The sequence below is a fragment of the Suillus discolor genome (assembly GCF_016758755.1).
Source record: "Suillus discolor strain FC423 chromosome Unknown F5147scaffold_50, whole genome shotgun sequence".
NCBI lineage: Eukaryota > Fungi > Basidiomycota > Agaricomycetes > Boletales > Suillaceae > Suillus > Suillus discolor.
In genome coordinates this window covers 73,798-96,014 of record NW_024541297.1, presented here as the reverse complement: position 1 = coordinate 96,014, position 22,217 = coordinate 73,798, and the positions used below count along the sequence as shown (strand labels likewise).

Sequence of the window (22,217 nt, the reverse complement as noted above, 5' to 3'; positions counted from 1 at the left end):
ATGCCTTTTCCCCTTACCACTGGTAGGTATGTACTCCACTACACCATCATCGCACGTGGAATGGAATAGTGTTCTTTGAGATTCGTATCTTCTTTTGATGTTGTGCACCTCTCGACTGCATCAGGAGACTTGCATGACTCAACTACTGGTACTGCAATACCTGCTCATGATCGTGAAATAAAGAGGGTGCGTAGTAATACTTGTAGTACTTCTGGACAAGCAAACAAGACTGTGGGTAATGAACCAGTATATTTAGTCTCAGGAAAAGAACTGAGATGTTCGGAGCACTGTACTTATAGTTTATATCAGTCACCAGCGTAGGGATGAGAACATAGGAGAAAGTTAAACACGATGTCGTAATATGCAACCGACGTCAACGCTGGTTTTGGCTACGCTCCCACTGTTATCCCCAGGCTCGTGACCAGCGTGGCGTATACTACCACGGATGCAAATTCTCACCCATCTCAAATTGCCGCATAGTCAGACTGGTTATGAGTCTAGTAGCCAGGTTGGTCGAAGTACGGTGTTTGAATTGCCGATTGTGCCGGCGGTTCTCAATTACAATACTCATTTATTTATTACCTCCATGCCATAACCCGTCGTGCCTACTCTTCTTGCATATATGCTACGATCATGGTCATGCAACCATGGATTGCAAGGTCATGGATTGCTTGCATCAAGATAAGTTGTGACACATGAAGCTCAGATATATAGGCGGCAAGTTTTTGCAATCACTGTCGTCGAGTGGACTGTAGCATGACGTATTTGTTGGCCGTACAAATAAAATTGTCATTTTTAGCACACTGATTACAATTTTAGCTGAACTACAACGTTATTGGAAACCATAGAAGTCTTCCGAGGTACGTTTAGATTTTTCTGACTCAGGAAAAGTCGAGGCGTCACGGTGACTCGCCTCTACAATTTACGCGTGATCAGTTCTCAAATCTCCAAGATCCGGTTAATTAATAATTGCTTCCGCCGGAGAAGGGGACTTTTTCTTGACCCGAACAGCACTAGTATACTCAAGTTGTTGTTCGATTGCGCCATGATGAATCTTAGGTTATCCTCCCTCAAGTGCTGTACTATCAATTTTCCGGGAAACACGACAAGTAATGTCCAAGGAGCTTACCCGTTCACCAATCCGTCAAGATTTCATTGGCCTCGAGAAGGCCAAGCAACATCACGTACAGCGCAGTCTTTGGCGCTCCATCTTCATCATCGCGACATGCACCGCTGCAATGGTGGTCAACGTATGTCTTCATTGTAATCATAATCTGCGATATTTTTTCATGATGGCTTGCTATGATGATAGGTCACTAATACCAGTTCTGTCTCTATCTCCCTCCCGACTATCGAAAAGGACCTCAATATCAAGGAAGAGCAGCTGCAGTGGCTCGTATCGGCCTATTCCCTCAGTTCGGTGCATCATCATTTCTCTTTATCTTTCTACATTCCGGCTTACTTCCCTCTTAGGGTTGCTTTCTCTTGTTCTTTGGCAGGTTGGCGGATATCTATGGTCGGAAGAAAGCCTTCATGATCGGTACTTGCTCTCAAGTCGCATTTTCTCTCGGTTGTGGTTTTGCACAGAGCGAGTGCTACTTATCTGTCCGTCAGCTCCAGCCATTTACACTGTCATCACAGGTGGTACTACCCTCGTCATTTTGCGTGCCTTCCAAGGCACGGGTGCCGCCGCTACAATACCGTCCGCAGTGAGCATTTTGTATATTTCTTCGAACTGAAATTCTCATGCAGTTTGTCAGCTCGGTATCCTGGCCCACGCTTTCCCTCCGTCTAGAATGCGTTCAATAGCTTTCGCGACATTTGCAGCGGGCGCTCCTGTGGGCGGCGCATTTGGCATGATCATCGGCGGTGTTCTCACACAGATAACATCGTACGTTATGTTATTCATATGAGATGCTGAATTTTTGATGTCCACGTAAAGGACCCACTGGCGCTCTCCATTTTATTTGGTTGCAGCGATGTCTGCTCTCACGGGTATTTCTGGTGTGATTTCATTTGATGCGGATGTTACTTCAGAGGAAGCTGTCGACTGGATCGGTGTTTCCCTCATCACCGTCGGTTTGGTTCTAATTTTATTTGTACTTGGTCAAGGAGAAGTTGCTCCTCAGGGCTGGAAAACTCCATGTAAGACTTCTTCTGTGTCATGTATTACTGAATTGCATAATTATTGCCAGACATTATTACTCTTCTAATTATCGGGATTATCATGGTTTTGCTGTTCCTTCTTTGGGAGCGACACTTGGAGCAAGGTACAGATGATCCATCCAGAGCACCGTCCGCATGGAGACCACCGCCATTGATGAGTCTTTCCCTTTGGACGCGAGCGAAGGGCCGGATGGCTGTCATTCTCGTCATTGCATTCCTGAATTGGAGTGGTTTCATGAGCTGGAGCTTCTGGGTTCAGGTATGTCCATGTTTCTCCACTCGGAGGAATGAAAACGCTGACTCCGCTCCATTTAAGTTGTACTATCAGGACTACCTTTTGCTCACACCTATAGAAACTATGCTCCGGTTCATTCCAATGTTCGTCGTGGGCTGTTTGTGCAATGTCTTGGTTGCAATGTTTGTTGGCAAATTGCCTTTGATCATCTTTGCAGGTACGGTTCTGTGCGAGAATCATTATAACATGTGGGCTGACTTGTCGTCCAGTAAGCGGAACACTATTGACAGCATCTGCCGCCATCCTGTTTGCGCTGATCGACCCAACCGTGACGTATTGGGCATTTGGTTTCCCGTCCGCGGTTCTTGTCGTGTTCGGAGCTGATTTTGTGTACTCTTCTGGTACAATTTTCATCGCCAAAATTGCACTCCCTCACGAGCGCAGCGTGGCTGGAGCTATGTTTCAAACTATGGCACAGGTAAGCAGCGTCAAACCAATTGATACTGTCCTGTTCTAAGGTCAATTTCAGCTCGGCATTGCAGTCGGACTTGCCGTATCTACGCTTGTGTTCAACATCGTGGTTAAAAACGAGTCTGCTGACCTTGGTGTTACCCTCAACTCTGCTAGCACCAACGCGCCCCGTTCCGCGCAGCTTAAAGGTTATAGGTCTGCGCAATGGACTTGCGCTTCATTTGCGCTTATGGGTGAGTACTGCAAATTCGGCCTGATTTGAGAGTGCGTTATTGACGGATTCGTATCGTCACGATGAATAGCTTCGCTACTAGCAGTACTTTTCCTTCACAGTGTCGGAATTGTTGGAGACAGGAAAACTCTCCAGCATGCTGACAGTGATAAGACAATAGCCGTGCGGTCCAAGTCTGAGGACGACTAGTTACGCCCATTTTCTAGCAACGACCACACATGATGCTATGCTGCCACGATCCCACCACCTCCTCTCCACTCAACTGAGGTACCCTGGTCCCCGAATTAAACTACAGTTCAACATTGCAGTAATTGTCTTCTACCACGAATGCTCCATGCTACGTACACTCCTCTTGCAACACATTTTCTGTCCTTACTCGTAAAGCATTATAACTTTCTCATCCAACATGCAGCGGCCGTATTCAAATTCTTTCTCAACATGTACTACATGACAAGTCATCAACACACAAGTGTCTTCGTACTATCGCGTGCAGAATGGAATTCAGTGTTCTTTGAAACTCATGTGAATGAGCCATACACCGCTCGCGATGGATTGATCGAGTTGAAACGCTTTGTGTGAGAGATTCTACCCCGGGCCTGCACACCTTCGACTGATGGTTTCTTGGAGTTTGGTCTCAGGACGACAATCAGATATGTCATAAGCTTATCTACAGCCTGGCAGTGACCCGCGACTCAGGCTTCTGGCCGTGGCATTGTCGACGTCGAATAGACGTATTGTTTATGTGCCAGTGCCGCAATGTTTCATCCAGTGGACACTGCCAGATTCCCTATGAAACGTGTTTCCGAGTCCTGACGCTGCGAGCCTCTTTTTGTTTCATCATAGGATTATTTGCTCTCGATCCAGCGCTTGGAAGGTGGGGGTATGTTATATGATCAGGGATTCGTGCTCTGAGAAGCTTGTTCATCACTGGTGGACCACGTCCCGACTCCTGACTCCTGATCAGTGACTCAGGCTCGTTAGAATCATATTCGGAGCGCAGATGCCGATAAAGTTCACGCCCCAGGTCAAGACTCAAGCTTCAAGAGTATGGTCGACCAATCCCGGCGAACAATACATTTAGGGTGCAAGGCACCTGAAAAGGCACGTCCAATAACATTCGTCATCATTACAGAGTTGAAATTTGAAACGTTGAACCGTGCAATGAATACTACTGCTGACGGTTGCCTGATTAGGAAGACCTTATTGTCCAGCTTCTCCCCCTACCCGTCGGAATCGTCACACGATACAGTGATATCTCATGAGTATTCGCTGTTAGGCTTGTAAGTCTATTGTCTACGTCGATGGAATCTCAATGGCGGGCGTGTGACAGGGCTCAGTTGGACAGTGATACTTGATGAAATTAGGACGGAGCATTTATGCGGAATTTCGCCAAGTTTTCTCAATGGTGAAATTGTTACAGTTCAGAGGTATATAAGGGCGTCGACAATGCGATCTTGGTCAACTGAACTCACCGTTCACTAGCAGTTTATTCAACTGCCATCTCTCATACAACCTTCGACTACTCGTAAAAGTCGCACTCCATATCCCAAAAAGAAATGGACTCATTCTCAAACATCTTCGCTATTCTGTCCGTTGACGGTGAGAGGGGCATTGAATCGTCAGCACCAGTGGAGGAGGAGTCGCAATCAAGCTCCGGAGGTTGTTATTGCATCATTGCATGAACGCGATGCACACTGTTCCATTCATATACAAACGTAAGTGGAGATGATTATTTGATTCGGGGAACGATGGTAGTTACCGTTGTTGGTTGTAGCTCCAGGCACTGCTCCTTGATAACCAGGACAATGTTATATGCTCTGTAGTGTTTAAGCAACGGCACAGGGTTTAACGAGTCATACCACCACTTCACTTTATTTATTACAACACACTTCGTTCAGCATGCTTTCGATCTTCGTTCGCCATTTTTGTTGTGTTTTTTTTTCGAGTTCTTCGGAGCTAGGTTGTTGGGTGTAGGTACAGGAAGACTGTCGGATATTCTGGGAAGTGCACATGTATAATTATCTGTAGCACCTGGAGAATGAACAATGTTTACCTATTACGACCCACTACTTTTAAACCTTTGCGCACGTGTTAGGTTGAAAAAAAAACCAAAAGAGGCGAAACAATGATTTACAAGTATTTTACCCCTGTTGGCCATTGTCTATGTATTCGTTGTTCGTGGTGAAATTGAATTCGACGCACTAGACTTGAAATATTCAAGGGCATCGTGCAAGGCGAACGCCATGAGCGTAATACCGCAGTCCGCAGACGTTTGTCATCTATTCGTCACGGCGATATAATTTAGCAGGCCAAGGTGGGTGCATGCTTCATTTCAACCAATGCTGCGCAAGGCGTGATCGATCGATCATCTCGAATAAAAAAATTAGGACACGAAAAATTGATTCGGAAGCTGAACAATACAGCTCGTTCCAATCCGTTACACTCGTCAATCCACATGACGCGCACGATTAATTTTTTCATAAACTCCACCCTCTCCTGTGGGATAAATTTATCTTTATCCGAGCAGACAGCGAACATGTGTACAGTTAAATACTCACGAGTTCGTCATCGTGACCACCATCCTCACGACAATTCACCTCGGAGATACTATATACCTCGGCACGAGGCAGTATTGCACCGGAAAATCACTTCAGGAGCTGCGAGGAGCAATGCGGTGCATGAAGACCATGGTGTGTTATTTTGTGTCGTTTATCGAAGCTGAGGGAAGAAGTGTAAGGAGGAAGAGAGCATGAGAGTGTAGGCGCATCGAGATGAACTCCTTTCCTAGCACCAAAAAGAAACTTTGATTTGACAATCAATGAGCCATATAACCACGAGGTTATATCCGATTTCGTTTGGCTTGCAACAGCTGCCACGAGTAGAGTCCGGGAACTCCGGATGGTTCGATGCCCTGGTTGGCCCGTAGGAAATGATGAGTCCGATTGTCCGGGTGTATATGATCCCCAGACTATCCGGCAGTACTCATCACAATAACCGAAACGACGAACGGAATTAGAAATTAGAACGACCATATCATGATCACTATCAACCCAGTGCTGAGCGTGATATTCGATTTCGAGAATTTTCGAATACTGTAATCTTCAGCAGCTAAACCTGCGGTTGAATGACAGAAGGTGATCCAGAGCCTCATCATGATGGGCATGCACCACCGTAGGGACAGAGTAAAGAGGTTTCGAAGCCAGTTTGGGGAAGAGTCGAACAGGTTGGCGCACTTCAGTTTGGCCAGCCTCCCAAGAACCATGAACGTTTTGTCTAGAGTCGCTGCAGAATTTAACCCGCTCAGGAGGGCTTGCTGCAATCCGACCCGTTTCAATCTCGGGGGCGGTGGGCGGATCGGATGGGGTCGGTAATATGAGAAGTCCTCCAGATCAATCGGGTAGTCGACGATTGGTAGTTGAAAAAAAGATGCCCTTTGTTTGAGTAGAACTCAAGACACCTGGCAGCCGCATAAGCTACTCACTACATCTTTTCCATCAGACTATTGCCATGTATTGTCGAAGATCAAATGCTAATTTCCACTTGTTTTACGACCACGTGATGCGTCCGGGTTCTGCCAGCTGAACTGAGCTCCTCTTTTGTTCAAATGTTTTCGCTTGAAAGATTTTGTTCTGAGCCTCGACGACGCATCGTTGCAAAAGCCAGGCCAATAGGCAAACAAATCGAATTCTGGAGGCCACCAGCTACGGGTATAGTATTGAACAAGAGAGTGGACGCGTTTGACAGATCGTGGTCTCTTGAGAATCGAGATACCCGCTCTGTGGTGTGGTAGCGATCTTAAAGCTGTTAGAAGAAACTGGTTGGGAGGAGAACAGGCCTATTTTTAGGGCTTCGAATGACTTCTTTTTGCGATAGGGAATCGCACACAAGTCGATGGTGAGTATTTGAGTAGCTGTAAATTGTGGTCAAGAGGAACTCAAAGCGCCTCTCCAGATATGACGAGCATGTCCGAGTCAACACACACACACTAGCACCTTGAGACCGACACTATGATCCCGAAGGACTTGACTGCCAAAATGACGCTTATCAACATTCCTGCTCTGGAGTAGATAGTCTCGCCCGCAAGCAAAAGTGAAGCGTGTTATCAGCGCGAATCTTGACCGAAGGGCACAAGCAGCCGTCAAAGTTGTATGTGTTCTCGTCAAATTAAACGTACGCTATGCAACCAATTTTATTCAATCAGCTAGTCTCCGATCAATTTCCTGTCAGCGCTCGCTCTCAGACTCCCGTCTAGCACTCCCGATTACACTCTGTCTTCGCCACGCGCGCGATTCTCGTGACACTCGTACGACTTGCATCTGTACACGCGCCGTTTGTCTTCAACTGAGATACTCCCGTTTCAGCTACACTTGAGTACACACTAACTTGAGGCACCAGGAAGATCGAGCAGTTTTGCTAGCCATGCGGTTAGTATCTCGTAAAATTTACAAGACGTGTCTGAAGGCTTGCAGCCCAGACATTCACTGTGCAAGCGCGGACCTGCATAGCACATAGTCTAAGCGTAAACCTTGGAATTGTTTGGGCAAGTTATATTTCTTTCCCAGTCAGTATCGATCACCGACAGACTGGGATGTTTGCAAGACGTTCGTTTATACATCATTTCGGAGATTAGCCCAACTTAGTGCCAGTGTTAATCAACACAAAAAATTGGTTACCATAGACTAGTACACTCTTCCAATCTACATCAGAACATACACGAGTTATATAAATACCACGACGAAACTTTAAGCAGGTCCACCCTCCCAGCAAAGCACCCAACAATCATTTCCCGTGCCCGTGCCCGTGTCACACAGTACTGCTAGTCGACACATGTACATGCTCCTGAAAGACAATCGAAGTCATGCTTGTTGCTGCATCAGAGTCGGCCACGTTCTTAGCGTGATATTCTCTAACACTGAGAATGAGGCGCGGCCCCAGCACAAAGATCTGCACGCCCAAGAAAATATCAAAAACACCATTGAGTACCAGAGCTTCCATAGAATGTAAATTCTACAGAAATGATGAGCAGTAGTTCCATGTAGATGCCAGCGACGGGTCGGCGCACCGAGAGCTTTGGAGAGATATAACCAAACTGGAGGCAGGAGATACAGGCAAAGCTAGCACGTGCAGAACTTGAGCAGAACTTGATAACTACATTCACATTACAAGCTCACCTTGCAAAATAAAACACGTGAGATTTTATCAGCACTCTGAAACAGTCCCTGATGGTCGATCTTGTCGATGGGCAGAGTCGTCGCAGGTCACGGAAGTGTTTTACAGCAATCCAGACCGAAAGACACAGTGCGAGAACCTCCCAAAAGGAGATGAGCACCCAGATCATTGGGACCATTAGCTGGTACCCCGGCTCAGTTTCGTAATCGCACATGTATGTGTCAGAGAGTATCAGCTCCTCTGGTGTTTGTCAAATGAGCTGTGTTCAAGTCAACAAGCAAAGCTTACCCGCTATTGTATGCTTGAGTACTATTGCCGCCATTACTCCGTAGGTGATGATAACAGCCAGGAAGATAATAATAAGAGATATAAGCATCATTCTAGATCTCCGATACATGACATATAACCGAACAATCATGATGACTTGCATCATGTTTCAGTCGGGTTAATATCACTGAGAGATTGCAGCTAGGTAGCTCACCGCCCAACATGGCAGCTACAACCACAGTTGTCACCACTACTGCATAGTTCACAACATTGCCTGAAACGCACAATCAGTGATCACCCTCGTAGTAGGATTAATGTTTCCGACTCACACCTATTGAATGACTGTGTTGAGCCACATTCAGTGTTCAAAGTCCCACTCACCCCTACAAATGAGCCCATTCATTGGATATGGATAGATAATTGCGGACTACTCACTGTGTCCGTCAGCGAGACCGATGGCATATTCACTGTGTGCTGTCTTGTCAGAAGACTTGAATACAGTAGATTTGAAACATACTCAGAACATTGGCACTAATTCCCAAAGACGAGCTATTAGCACGGTGCCAATTCGTTGGCCTCGACACGTACGCATGATATGGTATTCCAATATAACGTATCTGGAACATTTTGGAGTCAGCACAACTCGCCAACCCACTATAGTATAACATGAGGTACGAACAACCAGATATATCACCGTCATAAAAGACCAACGTTGCCTCTGTCGCAAATTCAGTGTATTCTCTTGTTTTTCTTCTGATATGGGACTCTGTTACTCACCCAGATCAGTTCAATCTATGACCGTTCTTAGCGAGTTCCTGCTCCAGCGATAACATCGACCTACCTCTTGTCCGAGTGTTAGTACTGGAGTGAACATAAGAATGTCAGCAGTTTCTGAGCACTATCCCGCTCACCCCAATCATATACCACCACGATTCCGGCGGCAACTGCAAAAACACAAGTCAAAGATTAGATCGAGACATCAGCAAACTGATGACGAACCCGCCCAATAATTAGAAACAAGTGACCGAGTGACCAGCGGCCACCAACTGGAATCATCTGAGACTATGGTCATATTCGAGGGGTAGGTCTGAGCGAGTGGGGGACTATGTATAACGATAGCATTCAGGTAGATATACCACCGCACCGCTTGCATCGCCAGTGATGTGATATGAACTTGAAGGAAAGAGTGAAACCCTTTTGAGCATGGCTCTGCAAACTAGTATCACCGTCGCACGCAAAATATTCGTCCATCAGAAAAGTCCCAACAGTCGTTTGTGATGTCGGCAACTCAGAGTTTTCCACACCATTTTCAAATGTTCTTGTTGCCCTGGAGTGCACATGTGTCAGTTCAGGAGTTCCATAAGTGAAACTGTGTCGTCACTGATCAAGCGTCTAATCATCATCAACAATTATTTGTATTCTCTTTGCCTTGAGCTTGCTGGCCGAGCTTGAAGCTTGAGGTTTAACAGCTTCGCTGATAACTTTTAACAAGGTTCCATTCTGTGGCATGGCAGCAGAAAAATAAGACAAGCAACACAGGAATAAATATAACTCGCCTTATCATGGTCATCACTGTCCGCTCAATCATTTACTCGGCGTTCTTCAAGTTGAACAAAGATATGGTACTACTAACTTAGTAGTACTAAGACCGAACCGGATACGAAACGCACTATATCCGTGGGATGTATCGCACTGCCACATCCTGGATAACTACTATTGCAATTGGATATTGCGTAGCGTATTGTCCAAAAATTTCCACCATCTTCCCAGTTCCGATCCGCCACCAACCCGCATGAAAATGTCAGCAAGCTATAGGCCCTAAAAAGATATTACAGCGCAAACCTCAAGCTGAAGATTCGCACCAAATGTTTGTGAGCATCAAACATTTTATTCAGGTTACGAAGAAATGGAAATGCAAAGACTATGTCACGGTTTCCACTATATTCTGATCATGTGTTTCAAGACGCTTATTAACTCTTCCCCATGCCGTAGATGAGTTGTGCTCTTTTTGGCACAACAGTTCCTTCGTTCTCCAGAGCTCCAACCCCCAACCTACTAATACTTCCAACCTTCTTCACGTGTTATTCTCCTAGCGCTTGTACGACATTCGCTGAATGCGCCGGGCCGCATGGTGCCCTCGCTTCAGTCTTCACGCCCCGCTCCCGATATCAGGGCACAGGTCCCACGCACATCAAATCCAATTTGTACTTCATCATCTTTCCCCGTCACGGCCATTCATACCGAGTAAAAGTTTCTAGCTAGCCACTACAACCCACAGTCCAGCAGACATAGGCGGTATCTCTTCACTTGATCGAAATCATGACAGTGGGTACTCGAAGAATCGCAAGAATAAGTGTACACTATCGGAGGGATCATCTCACCCACTTGACGATGGCAACTACAACATGGTACCCCACTGAAATTACCGTTCGCTTTCCAACCTTCATTTCCACGCCAGTACTTGGTCGGTAGCCACTCGTCAAGCACCCATCCCATTCATCACGCACGCTCTATGCATATACAGCACTTAGCTCTCAAGGCAACGAATGTCTGCATTCTGCCCTGACCTGGTTCCTCAGTAGACACATTCATTCGGGCGTGGCTTGCTCACCTATGCAGATGGAGAAGAATGAAGTCAAGGTGGCTACTCGACGGAGGCCTGCAATTTGCGACAAAGTGTGCGAGGCACAACTTGATTGATTGTCGCCCTCATCAAAGATGGTGCCTATTGGTTTCGTGTCTAGATTACGATGCTTGCACTGATGGACATCTAGTTTCAGCACACTGTACACATTTAAATTCTCACCATCTAGCTAATATCCACCTATTTTCAGATGTGCGTTGATTGAATATATTTCTTGAGACAGATCGCGGGGCAGACAGTATGCGCCGGCAATGAGATATCAACAACCGCGATACAGAATGAATTGTGAGGTCTAATGGGCCGGGAACTTGAACAGGGGCTGTTATACGTGTTCCGTTGCAGTCAGTCAACTGTCAGCCTTCGACTTATCTTGAATCCTAGCATCGCAGTGTCTTCTCAGAGTCGGTTCAAGTGTTTGCTATGCTCCGGGTTGACACACCATCCGAGCAGCTCGTTGTGGCACTTGTTCGTGGTCACACGAAGGCAAAAGATGAGGGGCTTGGTGAAGGTATGAAGAGGATCGAGATCGAGAGCTGCATGATTGATCATGCTGAATACAAGTAGTTGTTAGTCTCGACTCTCCTGTAGTCAGATTAATCGAATGAAGACAGTCATTCTGCAGCTGGATCCTTCTGTATTACTAGGAGAAGTTATGGAAATCATCGATGTTCAATATAGTTCTGAGCTCGGCAGTATACTAGTTGCAAACTAGCAAGGGTAGCTGCTAGCGGGAAATAGATATAACTCTGTAAAACAAATTGTCCATTCCCTCCAGCTGGTGTTACAGATAAATATATGTGCGTTTACCAGGATATTCGAGTCTCAAATGTATCTCCTGTACCCGCATCTAAGATATCAAAGTAGTTCCGAAGAACTCAACGAAATAATAAACGAAAATGGTGAGCAAATGTCGAAACATGCTGAACGAAGTGTGTTGCCAATGAGTAAACTAAAGTGGTATCGCCCATTAAGCTTTAAGCCCTGCTGTAACTTAAACACTACAGAGGATATTGCACTGTATTAGTTGTCAGCACCTGGAGCTGCAACCAACAATGGTAAGCCATCGTTCCGTAGATTAAATAAATGTTACCACTTACGTTCGTATACGAATGAGACAGTATACAACGCGTTCATGCAATGACACAGTAACAACCCCCAGAGCTTGATTGCGACTCCTCCTCCACTGGTGTCGACGATGCATCACTACTCTTATCGTCGACCTCGGAAGCGGACAACATAGCGAGGATATTTGAGAATGAGTCCATTGCACTTTGGAAATGTAAAAGGACGAGGGTGTGACTTTACGAGTAGAAGGTGCTGTATGAGAGATGGTAGCTGAATGAACTGCTGATGGACGAGAGGTGAAAGTTGGCTGAGCTCATAGAAGTCGCAGTTTCGGGAGACTTATATATACTTCTACCATGACTTGACGGGGGAAAGAACTCTACAAAATCTCGTATATCCCTGCCTAATTGTCACCAAAATATCACTTTCATACCGAGACTTACCAGTCACAGAAATCAAGTCTGCCACGCCCAGAGATGCATTGACACGTAAACAATAAAAAGCTAGCAATAGCGGATGCATGTGGGACTACATCAGGTGAGCTGCGACCTTTCCGATAGGTAGGACCGGGAGGGGCTTGACAATAAGGTTATCCTGATTAGGCAACCATAGTATTCGTCGCAAAGGTCCAACAGGGAACCCAATTGGCTCCAGACTGAGTGATGACGAATATTTTTCCAAGGTACATTTCATTAGCTCGCGAGATTGACCCGGTCCAGCTTCCCAGCACGAGCCCAACGGAGAAGGAATCTGGAAGGTAAGAATGTCAATATACTGCACAATAGATCGTTCAGTTGTCTATCTGCTTGATGGGGCCTGGGTATCCAACGGCCCGAACAGTGCATCATGTTGCCACTCGAATGATATCATTGCCAAGCAATTCAGGGAACTGACGAGAATAGAGTACTTACATTTGGACCGAGATATAAAGGCTGGTCTTGATGGAAAAGTTGGCATGTATTGCCATAGTGGGTGAGGTGTGTGCAGTAGGCTATGGGACTTGTGTGAGAATTGGGGTGAGTATCGGGGAAGCCGAAAAACCCGAAAACGTTGAGAGTTTCCGGTGGCTTTTAGCTTCCTTGATTTATTTACGCCCCCACAATATGCACTTGCGGAATGGGACTGCGTACTCCATAGCGCGCCCCGGTGAAGAGTCAATGATGATTTTCCTAGTCATGATAATAATGTATTTGTGTTTGTTTGACAACACCTATAGTACCAACGTATGCAAATTCAATTCCTTTTTATTACTTGTTAACGTCTTCCTCCGCAACATCAATATTTCTGATAGTCTCGAGGGGTCTGACTTGATTTATTTCTACTTAGCCAGATACTCCCTGGTGGTAGGAAAGTCCATTCGTCAAAATGTGATTCGTTACCAGCTCAGTTCCGGAACCATGAATCGTACGATGTTGTATAGTTGTTTTGTGTTGGTATGGCGTCCCATGCTTGTAATGGTCACTGACTTGCAGGTTTCCGCTTTTCATGGCATTACCATTTCACCGGGTAGCACATTTTCTCCGGGACCGTGTATCATACCGGTACCGTTGAGTGTTTAGGTAAGTTGCTTCAGACTGAATGATCAAATTCTGCGACCGCATCGGCTTCACGTCTGATTACCAAACTAGGTATGTTTAGAGTTGCATCGTACACGTTATCTTTCTCTGATTAGGATCTAGTTAAAATCTCGTTTCTGCAGTGAGTTTTCCCGGTTCTGCCCTCCACACTGTAGGTGGCGTCAGGATAATTGTGGGCATAGTTTCAACTTTTTTTTTTGAAAACGAAAGCATGGTTTGTGACTGTTTATTATGATATTCTACTCGATTATTCAATGGATTGCCATGATCTACTTCGATTGATAAGCAGCCCCGAGACACTAGGAATCGGCTAAGCAAGGCAGAAGGATCTCGCATGAGACTGACCCTACATTCCCAACGTTACCAACATTTTCACGTTGTGCGCCACTTGATCATATCTGCCCACGATCAGATAGACACCGGCATGGCTGGAGTATTCACCACATTCATCTAATGTGTATGTGCATGTGAAGTGGGCCGATTCTGACCCTGACAAGTATATAAGCTCTGCTGGAAGCTCTGGACTGGACAAGCGATAATTTGTCCCCCTTTCGACTTTCGCACTCATCAGAAACTATATCTCAAAGGCTATGGATGCTCGCCCAAAGACGATATACCTCCCAGACACTATGATTCACTGGCCCTGGCCTCGTACCGTCAATCCTCATCTGCAAGATGTGAAAGCTGAAGTTGATGCTTCATTCCGTGATTTCAAGGCCCTGAGTCCTGAGTCACAAGAAGCATTCGACAAATGTGATTTTGGTGCGACCTGTGTCACGAGCCCTCAATTTTGACGATGATTAACACATTTTTCTTATAGCCCTCCTAACAGGACTGGCTTATCCAAATGCACCAAGAGGTTCGTACTCTGGCAATTGACGCACCACAAAACCCTGATTCCGTTCCTAAATAGAACACGTTCAAATCGGCTGTGATTTGATGAATTTTCTTTTCCTTGTGGAGGAGTACACCGACTTCGAAAATGAGGCAGTCAGGAAGGAAAGGGCGGACATCGTGCTCGATGCTCTACACAATCCTCATAAGATACGACCAGAAGGCGAATGCATTCTCAGCGAGGTCGCGCGATTGTAAGTGCTTCCAACTTCCTTGGGGATTATCTGACACCCCAGGGACTTTTGGGTAGATTTTGGGTCCATGCAATCCAATTCGCAAGCCTGCCTTCTCAACGTCACTTCCTTGAAACCTTCGATGAATATATTCATGGAGTAGTCGTCGAGGGTCTCGACCGTGAACAAGGCCGTAAGCGCAGTATCGATGACTACCTGAAGCTCCGACGGAAAACTGTGGGCGTAAAACCCTGTCTCCTAATCTATGAAATGGGAATGGACTTCCCTGATGAAGTGTTCTACAATCCCGTCATCACGGATCTTGCTGATTGTATCACAGAGTTGACAATCATTGACAATGTAAAGTGGTATTGAGGATGTCGTAGTTTGCGGTCTGCTGATATCCTTCACAGGACATGATGTCGTACAACAAGGAGCAAGCGGCTGGGGGCGAATTTCATAATTTGATCAATATTGTCATGTTGGAATTGGACTTCGACATAGGCAGTGCGATGGCTTGGGCAGCACATTATCACGCTGAAGTTCAGAAACGATTTATTGACGGTCTTGCGAAGGTTCCCTCATGGGGGCCTTCTGTCGACGTCCTGGTCAAGGAGTACCTTGACGGAATAGCAAACTGGGCTCGAGCAAACCATTCCTGGAGCTACGAGAGTCAAAGGTAATAAGACTTTCTCCTTGGTATGAACCATCGCTCAATCCGATCGGAATTGCAGGTACTTTTCCACCAAGGGTCTGGAAATACAACAGACTAGGCGTGTCCCGTTATTGCCAAAGGTCAGCGCCGCACACACACATTTATTCATATCTGCAGTTCCTTCCGCATAATCTTCCTGCACTTCGCGCATTTCGTTGTGATATGCAGTACAAGATATGTATGTGGTGTGCTCTCGCACTACCTCGTTTATGTAATCTTCTCATCCTTACAATTGATTAGAATTTGATTAGAATTAAGTTGAAGTCACAACTACGCTGTTCCCATTTGTATGATAACTCAGTTGTCTCAACATTGACCAGGTTTTGCGATCACTAACTGTTAGCAAAAGACACGGCTGTCTGATTGATATTGTCATCTACCTGAAACCGGCGTCAATAATTTCCTTCAGTTGTACTTCATCTAGTATCACAAATCCTTCCTGTGGTGTGATCTGTGGCAAAGTTGAACGTAGGGAAACACATGCCTGTGCCAACTGGACGTTGTGGTCTTGTAGTTTACTAATGCATGCAGTTTCTCCTCCATGACTTGCTTTAGAACTCGCAGCGCCAGCTTTTGTGCCCCAAGCAACGTCATTTGCTGTTCAATTATGTGTTAAATACCGAACAAGTTACAACACGTTCATTATACCGTATTGTCAAAGTTCAATTTGAATTTGAATTTTTGTATTTGGCCATCCACGCTCACATAAGCCCAGGTGAACACGTGTCACGTGTGCACCGCGGCTCACCCATGACATGCATGACAGTACTAGTGTCGGTCTCTCGTGTTATCTAGTAGCAAGTCGCCTGATCTTCGAGGTTCGCACGATGGTCAAAATCTTGAGAACGTATCTGTCAAAGTCGTGCGGTGTCTGTACAGAATGTACTGCATCAAGCACGTTTCGGACTCGACTTGAACAAGTTGAAAGTATGACCTCGCAATTATCTGAGAACGAATGCATGATAGCAGGTGAGAATCTTGGTTTACGCTACTCCGTTTTGAGCGTTACTAAGTAAGTGGTCCAAAATTAAGTCTTGCATGAGACTCGAGACGTCTGTTGTGACAGCCCCACCCATGTAACTAGACTCGTGACCAGTCCGTCTATGAGGCACATTGTTGATAGACGGTTGCGGTATCACGCGGACCGCCAGTCTTATCAGGAGCCATTATAAGCTATCGGCTCCAATCATTATGAGGTTCCTTTCCTTTCAACTCAGCCTTCTCATCCCAAGTCTCATCACAAAGTGAAAAGCGATTAACTGATGGCAACTGTCGCGAACTCCGTAGCTCACCCAACCTTGGTTTCGGTACGCAACTGCGTCCTGTTCACCTGAGAAAGTCGACAACTGATCACTGCACCCCTAGGCTGATCCTTTTGTGTAGGTTTTTTTCAGGTTGATGCGTCCACACCTTTATCTCATGATCTCAATTAACTGCAAGTCCTGCAAGAGAACAAAAGGTTTGTTCCACATTTCGCCGTAGTTGCAACATTTATTAACATTTTGCAGAACCTGCACAACCGCTGGCAGTGAGTTAGTATGCTGTTCGTCCCACAATCGATCCCATGACCCTGTTCGCAGTCCCGATATCCCTGCCATTGCCACAGTGAAGCCCGGGCAGGTATGTCACGATGCCCTTGGATGTATGTATACACCTGTCTTATGTCCGATCATTTGCACAGGTGTTCAATGTCGAATGTGTTGACTGGACAGGAGCACAAATCGGTAACAACGACAGTACGTATACGGGCTTTCGCCATCATAGGGATCTACTTTAAGGCCACTATTTCCGACAGCGAGCGATGATATCAGAGACGTGGACCTGACCAGCGTTCATAATTTGTCCGGTCCAATCGCTGTGGAGGGCGCCGAGCCTGGAGACTGTCTCGTAGTTGATATTCTTGATGGTATGTCGTACCTGATTGCTCTTCTGTGACTCGTTTTCATTTGTTCGTAGTCAGACCGTTTGATAAAATGCCCTGGGGCTACACCGTAAGGACTCTCACAGAATTAGTTATTCAGCCAAGCGCCTAAAGTGCAACAGGGTATTTTCGAACTCGAGAACGGCGGCGGATTGTTTGGTGAGCGAAAAAAAAACTGCCATATTTCGCATATTTCTTATTGAAATTTTATGTAGCTCGCGAATTCCAGAGCAGAGCTGCAAAAGCTATCTGGGATTTCAAAGGTTCGCATCTTCATACGATATGCGTGCAACGTTCTGATGACATGTCTCCAGGCGTCTATGCCACTTCAAGGCACATTCCTGGCGTACGTTTCGCTGGCGTGTCTCATCCTGGGTTGATCGGCACAGCACCGTCTGCTGAACTATTGGCAACCTGGAACAAGCGTGAAGGTGCCCTTATTGAAGCTCACGCTAATGCAGTTCCTCCCGTCGCCTATGGCCCATTGGCACCAGGCGCTTATGTCGGCCAAGACCTGCCTGATGACGTACGCGCGAAAATCTATCGCGAAGGCGCACGGACGATTCCTGGAAGAGAGCATGGCGGTAACTGCGATGTAAGCTTCCTTTAAATCGTCATTTGTTATCTCGATTGTAGTAACTATCTACTTCATAGATCAAAAACTTGTCAAGGTAAAGGAAGCTCACTACAGGCTTCCGTTGTTCCTCACATACTTTGGGTCAAGGGGTTCGCGCTGCTATTTCCCTGTATTCGTGAAGGGTGCAAACTTGTCTGTTGGCGATCTCCACTTCTCTCAAGGAGATGTGAGTATCTTCATCACGCAGTTCTGCTCATGCTAACATTCAAATAGGGCGAGGTAGGCTAGAATCTATCAGTGCGTAGGTGATCTAAACGAGCACTATTTAGCTGTCCTTCTGTGGCGCCATAGAGATGGTGTGGAATTTTTGCAATTTTGTCCCGCTCTCACTAATGTGTCTTTCAGGCTGGAATAGTCACCTTCAGCACTAGCATCATAAAAGGCGGTGTTGAGAAGTTTGCTATGAAACAACCCATCTTCCTGGTATGTTCTTATCTCAGGCGGCCACTCCCGGTGCTGACCGTCACAGCCCTCTCCTGTCGATCCACAGTACTCCGCAAAAGTAGGTACATGAGCACATCATTTGTTTTAGTTGCTAATCCGAGTTCTAGTTGATCTTCCAGGGGATCAGTGTAGACTACCGTATGCATGAGCACATTGAATGCCACATCATTCATTATTGACGATAATAATTGACAGACGGTGATGGTACCCAATACAACATGGATGCGTCAGTGTACTTTCCCTTGATACACTGATGCGTAGTTCATTAACTCTACTTAGCACGGTAGCCTACAAGCAGGCTGCTCTGAACGCTATCGCTTATCTTATGAAGATTGGCTACAGTAAGTCCCGCATCGCAAAATGAACCATCTACTGATCAGCGAGTGACCGTAGCCCGTGAGCAAGCATGTAAGTCATGTTCTGTGAGGGCAAGAACAACACTCAACTTCATTTAGACCTTTTGTTGTCTGCTGCGCCGGTAGAAAGTCACATTGGTGCAATCGTGGTAAGTCAGATCCAATTCAAGTTCCTCGACAGTTTTATTCAATTTTATCTTAGGACTCTCCAAATGCCTGTGTGACTCTCGGTCTTCCCTTGGGGATCTTTGAACATGTGAGTTCGTTGTGATAGATGTTGCCGATTTGATTACATGATGTGTAACAGGACATTTTACCCAAGGATGAAGGTTTGAAGAAGCTGGAATTTGGGCAATGTGCTGTGCGCAGCGATGGCGTGCTGTAAAAGATGGCCAAGACCATGAACGATGTATTCTAATTAATGTCTGTGTATACGCAAACATTTTGTACAATACTACACAGAAGGATTCTTACTCTTGCCCCGAATCAATAAAACCTGTCATACACCCTTCTTCCTCTTCTTAGACTTAAATAGCAAGCTGTATGGATAGGCCGAACTACGGTTCTGTGAAACTGAGACCGCAAGGGGCGGTCACATGCCACACTGCCTTCAACACCTGTGAACCGGGTTTCACACCACTGCACACCCACTCGAACAGCCCATCATTCTTTCCTGCGCGGTCCCCAGCGGTTGACCACCTCGCATAACACCCATCTCCTACCCGTACCGTTCCCGAGTTGATGTCAGCAAGGCCTCCGGGCTCTTGCAACGTGACTGTAATACGAGGGTCTGCAGAAAATGGAAGTGATGTGCGAACGATGACGTTGCTGACGGGGTCGCGGTGCGTGTTGTTAAGAGTGGCCGTGATAGTATACGTCTTAGTTGCCTTGCCGTTGAAGTCAGGTAGCGAGCCGATAGTGCGGTTGAACTGCGTGGCCATCGCGGCGTCAATACCAAGAGAGCATTGGATAGGTTGCGACTGATTGATGCTCTGCTTCGATGCGCAAGGTTAATGGGTCTCGGAAACTGACATAGGAAATAACGTACCGTGATATCCATGTCAGAAACGTGTTTTCCATCCAGGTAAGTGTGAATAGTGCCCGGAGTTAGTGCATAGTTGCTTGTGTTTGAAATCTCGCACTAGAATGATAGATGTGAGGCAGGTACGATGACATAAACGAGATATTACTCACAGTCCAAAAGACATGGGAGTTAACGCTCGGTACTGCGACCCTGGTAAATGACGCTTTCAGTGGGATAGTTGCTATAAGAATGTGATGGGTCCCTCCCACTCCACGACTTGGGATGAACACCTTTGCAGTCGTTGTGTGAGTCACGGCCTTGTCGAGCTACAGTAAGATTATTGTCAGATTCGCTAGCAACCTGAAACAGTCATGACGCACCTCTGCTAACACTATGCGTTCTCTTTGGTGCTGTAACTTGGATAGATGCGCTGAAGCGGACAAGGAAGTCGATGGCTGAGACTGCTGCAAGTTTGATGTTGGTTGGTTGGAGCCAAGGGTGTTGTCTGTGGCATTACTCCCGCCACTACTTGGGTTCCGCGCACTGGATGAATACTGTGCTGGAGTAGATGTAAAGAAACCTTGAGTTGTGACAGTGGGTTGTCCCTGTAAAAATCCGAACACGTTGTCTGCTGCAGGTTCCTGTGTGGCCCCAGCTTGGTGAAGAGCAATTTGAGCGTTTCCAAATATGCTTCGTCTGTCTTGCTGTGTCGAGGACAGAATGTTCTCGAAAGGCGACGCATATCCTGTGGTATTCCAAAATGGAATATTTTGGGGCTTGACCGGTAAATCGCAAGGGTCAGGCTTCCAAAAGCCTCCTCGTTGCTTTAGCTCCATCTTCTTTAGTTCAGGTACTCCTACTGAATGAACATAGGGCTCTGCTGTTGTCACCGCAAGCTCCACATCGTCCCAATTCTCCCCGGTAGACTGAGAAATTTGACATCGATAAGTTAGAACGACTGATGAAGAAGGGACACCATCAATGGTCGTGACATGTAGTTCGTATACTGGCTTCCATGTAGCGTTAACCTCTGAGGAGGACTCAGTGATAGATGAAAATGCAACAGCTTAATGGTAAGACAACTCACTGTACTTCAGTTCCAGCTCAGCGACCGTAGCGGTGCGGCCAGAAACTGGTGCAAGAATAACAGTGGCTTTGGTCACTAAGGCGCAGGATTCGAGGAAAAGTCGCTGTACTTCTTCGTCTATTTCCTTCTTAACGTCCTTGATCTGCTGGTCAAGTACCGCAATGACTTCGGATCGACTCTTGCCAATGTCTATGAACTCATCGAAGAGTGTAACGAGTTGTGCAGGTTCTGTCACACCCGCCAGAGCATTTCCTTTGGCAAGAGAGTTCATGTACGTCGACAGGAAGGCGAAGCTTTGTTGCCTTAGCTGACGCTCATCCTCTAGGCGCGTAAACTCGGCCCGCAGATCACGAAGGACATCACTGCTAGTCTCGTGCCGATGACCAAACGGGTCGGACTTATAGTCGGACGGGCCATGGTAGTAATCCATAACCATCAGATCATCTGAACCAATGGTCACAGATGCCCAAATTCCACTCTGCCGATGCAGTAGGGGAAGGTTTGAAATATTGATGGCCAGCGATCCATTCTAATTATGTAGTAGTAAGTGACTGGGTCTTAGAAGCTGCTGAGGTCAACCACTATGCACGTACTAGAGACTGGGTAAAGTTGAGGGGAAAAGTGCGGGTAACCTCAGCTACGTCGGAGCTGAATATCCTCACGGACTTGATGGGAAAGTCAGTTGCAGAGAGATTTATCATATTCATCCTGAGTATGAGCGCAGGGCAGGAAAGGTGCAGTACATGTGCAAGTGTTATAAGTCTCGAGCAAGCTTCGAGTCAAGTCACAGGCGACAAGTACTTTGCCTTCCAGACATAGTGGAATCGGAGCCGTTGCAGCTGTGCAGGCCGAGGCACACGGTAATATATTAGGTAATAACCGGACCGTGGTACTGGCTCGGTTATGGCTGACTCAGCGCGGTGCAACAGATTTGGCAGAGGAAACCACATCATACTTGTCAATGTTCAATATTCAATATTAATGGTTGCTGTAGTAAGCCACCAAGCAGTTGAATGTATAGTTATAGCAGCACAATACCTCGAGCCATTCAAATAACTCAAATATCACACAGAGCAATTTGACACATCTGAGAACAATGGTGGAGAGGTAGTTGAAACACCTGTGGAGAAAAGCAAGAGC

At 46.3% G+C, this 22,217-nt stretch overlaps 5 protein-coding genes across 5 annotated transcripts; 3 read left to right on the top strand and 2 right to left on the bottom strand.

Moving 5' to 3' along the window:
- The first annotated feature begins 805 nt into the window (after window positions 1–805).
- F5147DRAFT_311369 (major facilitator superfamily domain-containing protein) lies at window positions 806–3,283 on the top strand. The gene is made up of 10 exons (XM_041429166.1): window positions 806–1,250; window positions 1,313–1,420; window positions 1,474–1,588; window positions 1,642–1,709; window positions 1,761–1,891; window positions 1,943–2,145; window positions 2,196–2,425; window positions 2,483–2,618; window positions 2,671–2,879; window positions 2,931–3,283. The coding sequence occupies exons 1-10, from the start codon at window positions 1,113–1,115 to the stop codon at window positions 3,132–3,134; spliced, it is 1,542 nt and encodes a 513-aa protein (XP_041289900.1). The 5' UTR covers window positions 806–1,112; the 3' UTR covers window positions 3,135–3,283.
- Window positions 3,284–7,907: 4,624 nt separating this feature from the next.
- Window positions 7,908–9,693, bottom strand: F5147DRAFT_776575 (uncharacterized protein; the record flags this gene model as incomplete). Its single annotated transcript, XM_041441871.1, has 14 exons — window positions 7,908–8,111; window positions 8,167–8,218; window positions 8,276–8,513; window positions 8,562–8,696; window positions 8,755–8,814; window positions 8,870–8,923; window positions 8,976–9,014; window positions 9,058–9,071; window positions 9,129–9,157; window positions 9,220–9,258; window positions 9,318–9,332; window positions 9,382–9,401; window positions 9,452–9,484; window positions 9,540–9,693. The coding sequence occupies 14 exons, from the start codon at window positions 9,691–9,693 to the stop codon at window positions 7,908–7,910; spliced, it is 1,086 nt and encodes a 361-aa protein (XP_041289899.1).
- Window positions 9,694–14,392: 4,699 nt separating this feature from the next.
- F5147DRAFT_616381 (terpenoid synthase) lies at window positions 14,393–15,854 on the top strand. The gene is made up of 6 exons (XM_041432537.1): window positions 14,393–14,588; window positions 14,647–14,685; window positions 14,740–14,914; window positions 14,971–15,253; window positions 15,307–15,572; window positions 15,628–15,854. The coding sequence occupies exons 1-6, from the start codon at window positions 14,417–14,419 to the stop codon at window positions 15,737–15,739; spliced, it is 1,047 nt and encodes a 348-aa protein (XP_041289898.1). The 5' UTR covers window positions 14,393–14,416; the 3' UTR covers window positions 15,740–15,854.
- Window positions 15,855–16,687: 833 nt separating this feature from the next.
- F5147DRAFT_311086 (Acetamidase Formamidase) lies at window positions 16,688–19,437 on the top strand. The gene is made up of 24 exons (XM_041429164.1): window positions 16,688–16,915; window positions 16,974–16,987; window positions 17,049–17,067; window positions 17,117–17,136; window positions 17,189–17,228; window positions 17,290–17,344; window positions 17,404–17,514; window positions 17,565–17,599; window positions 17,652–17,688; window positions 17,745–17,792; window positions 17,844–18,124; window positions 18,184–18,200; window positions 18,254–18,332; window positions 18,380–18,385; window positions 18,436–18,462; window positions 18,512–18,589; window positions 18,636–18,668; window positions 18,718–18,748; window positions 18,806–18,836; window positions 18,890–18,951; window positions 19,004–19,018; window positions 19,066–19,115; window positions 19,169–19,222; window positions 19,274–19,437. The coding sequence occupies exons 1-24, from the start codon at window positions 16,871–16,873 to the stop codon at window positions 19,349–19,351; spliced, it is 1,266 nt and encodes a 421-aa protein (XP_041289897.1). The 5' UTR covers window positions 16,688–16,870; the 3' UTR covers window positions 19,352–19,437.
- On the bottom strand, window positions 19,209–21,907 carry F5147DRAFT_311178 (uncharacterized protein). Its single transcript, XM_041429165.1, has 6 exons — window positions 21,671–21,907; window positions 21,078–21,606; window positions 20,371–21,020; window positions 20,161–20,316; window positions 20,015–20,107; window positions 19,209–19,958 (listed from the first exon to the last, which is right to left on the bottom strand). Exons 1-6 carry the CDS (start codon window positions 21,782–21,784, stop codon window positions 19,524–19,526), a joined length of 1,977 nt encoding a protein of 658 aa, XP_041289896.1. The 5' UTR covers window positions 21,785–21,907; the 3' UTR covers window positions 19,209–19,523.
- Between the last annotated feature and the right edge of the window lie 310 nt (window positions 21,908–22,217).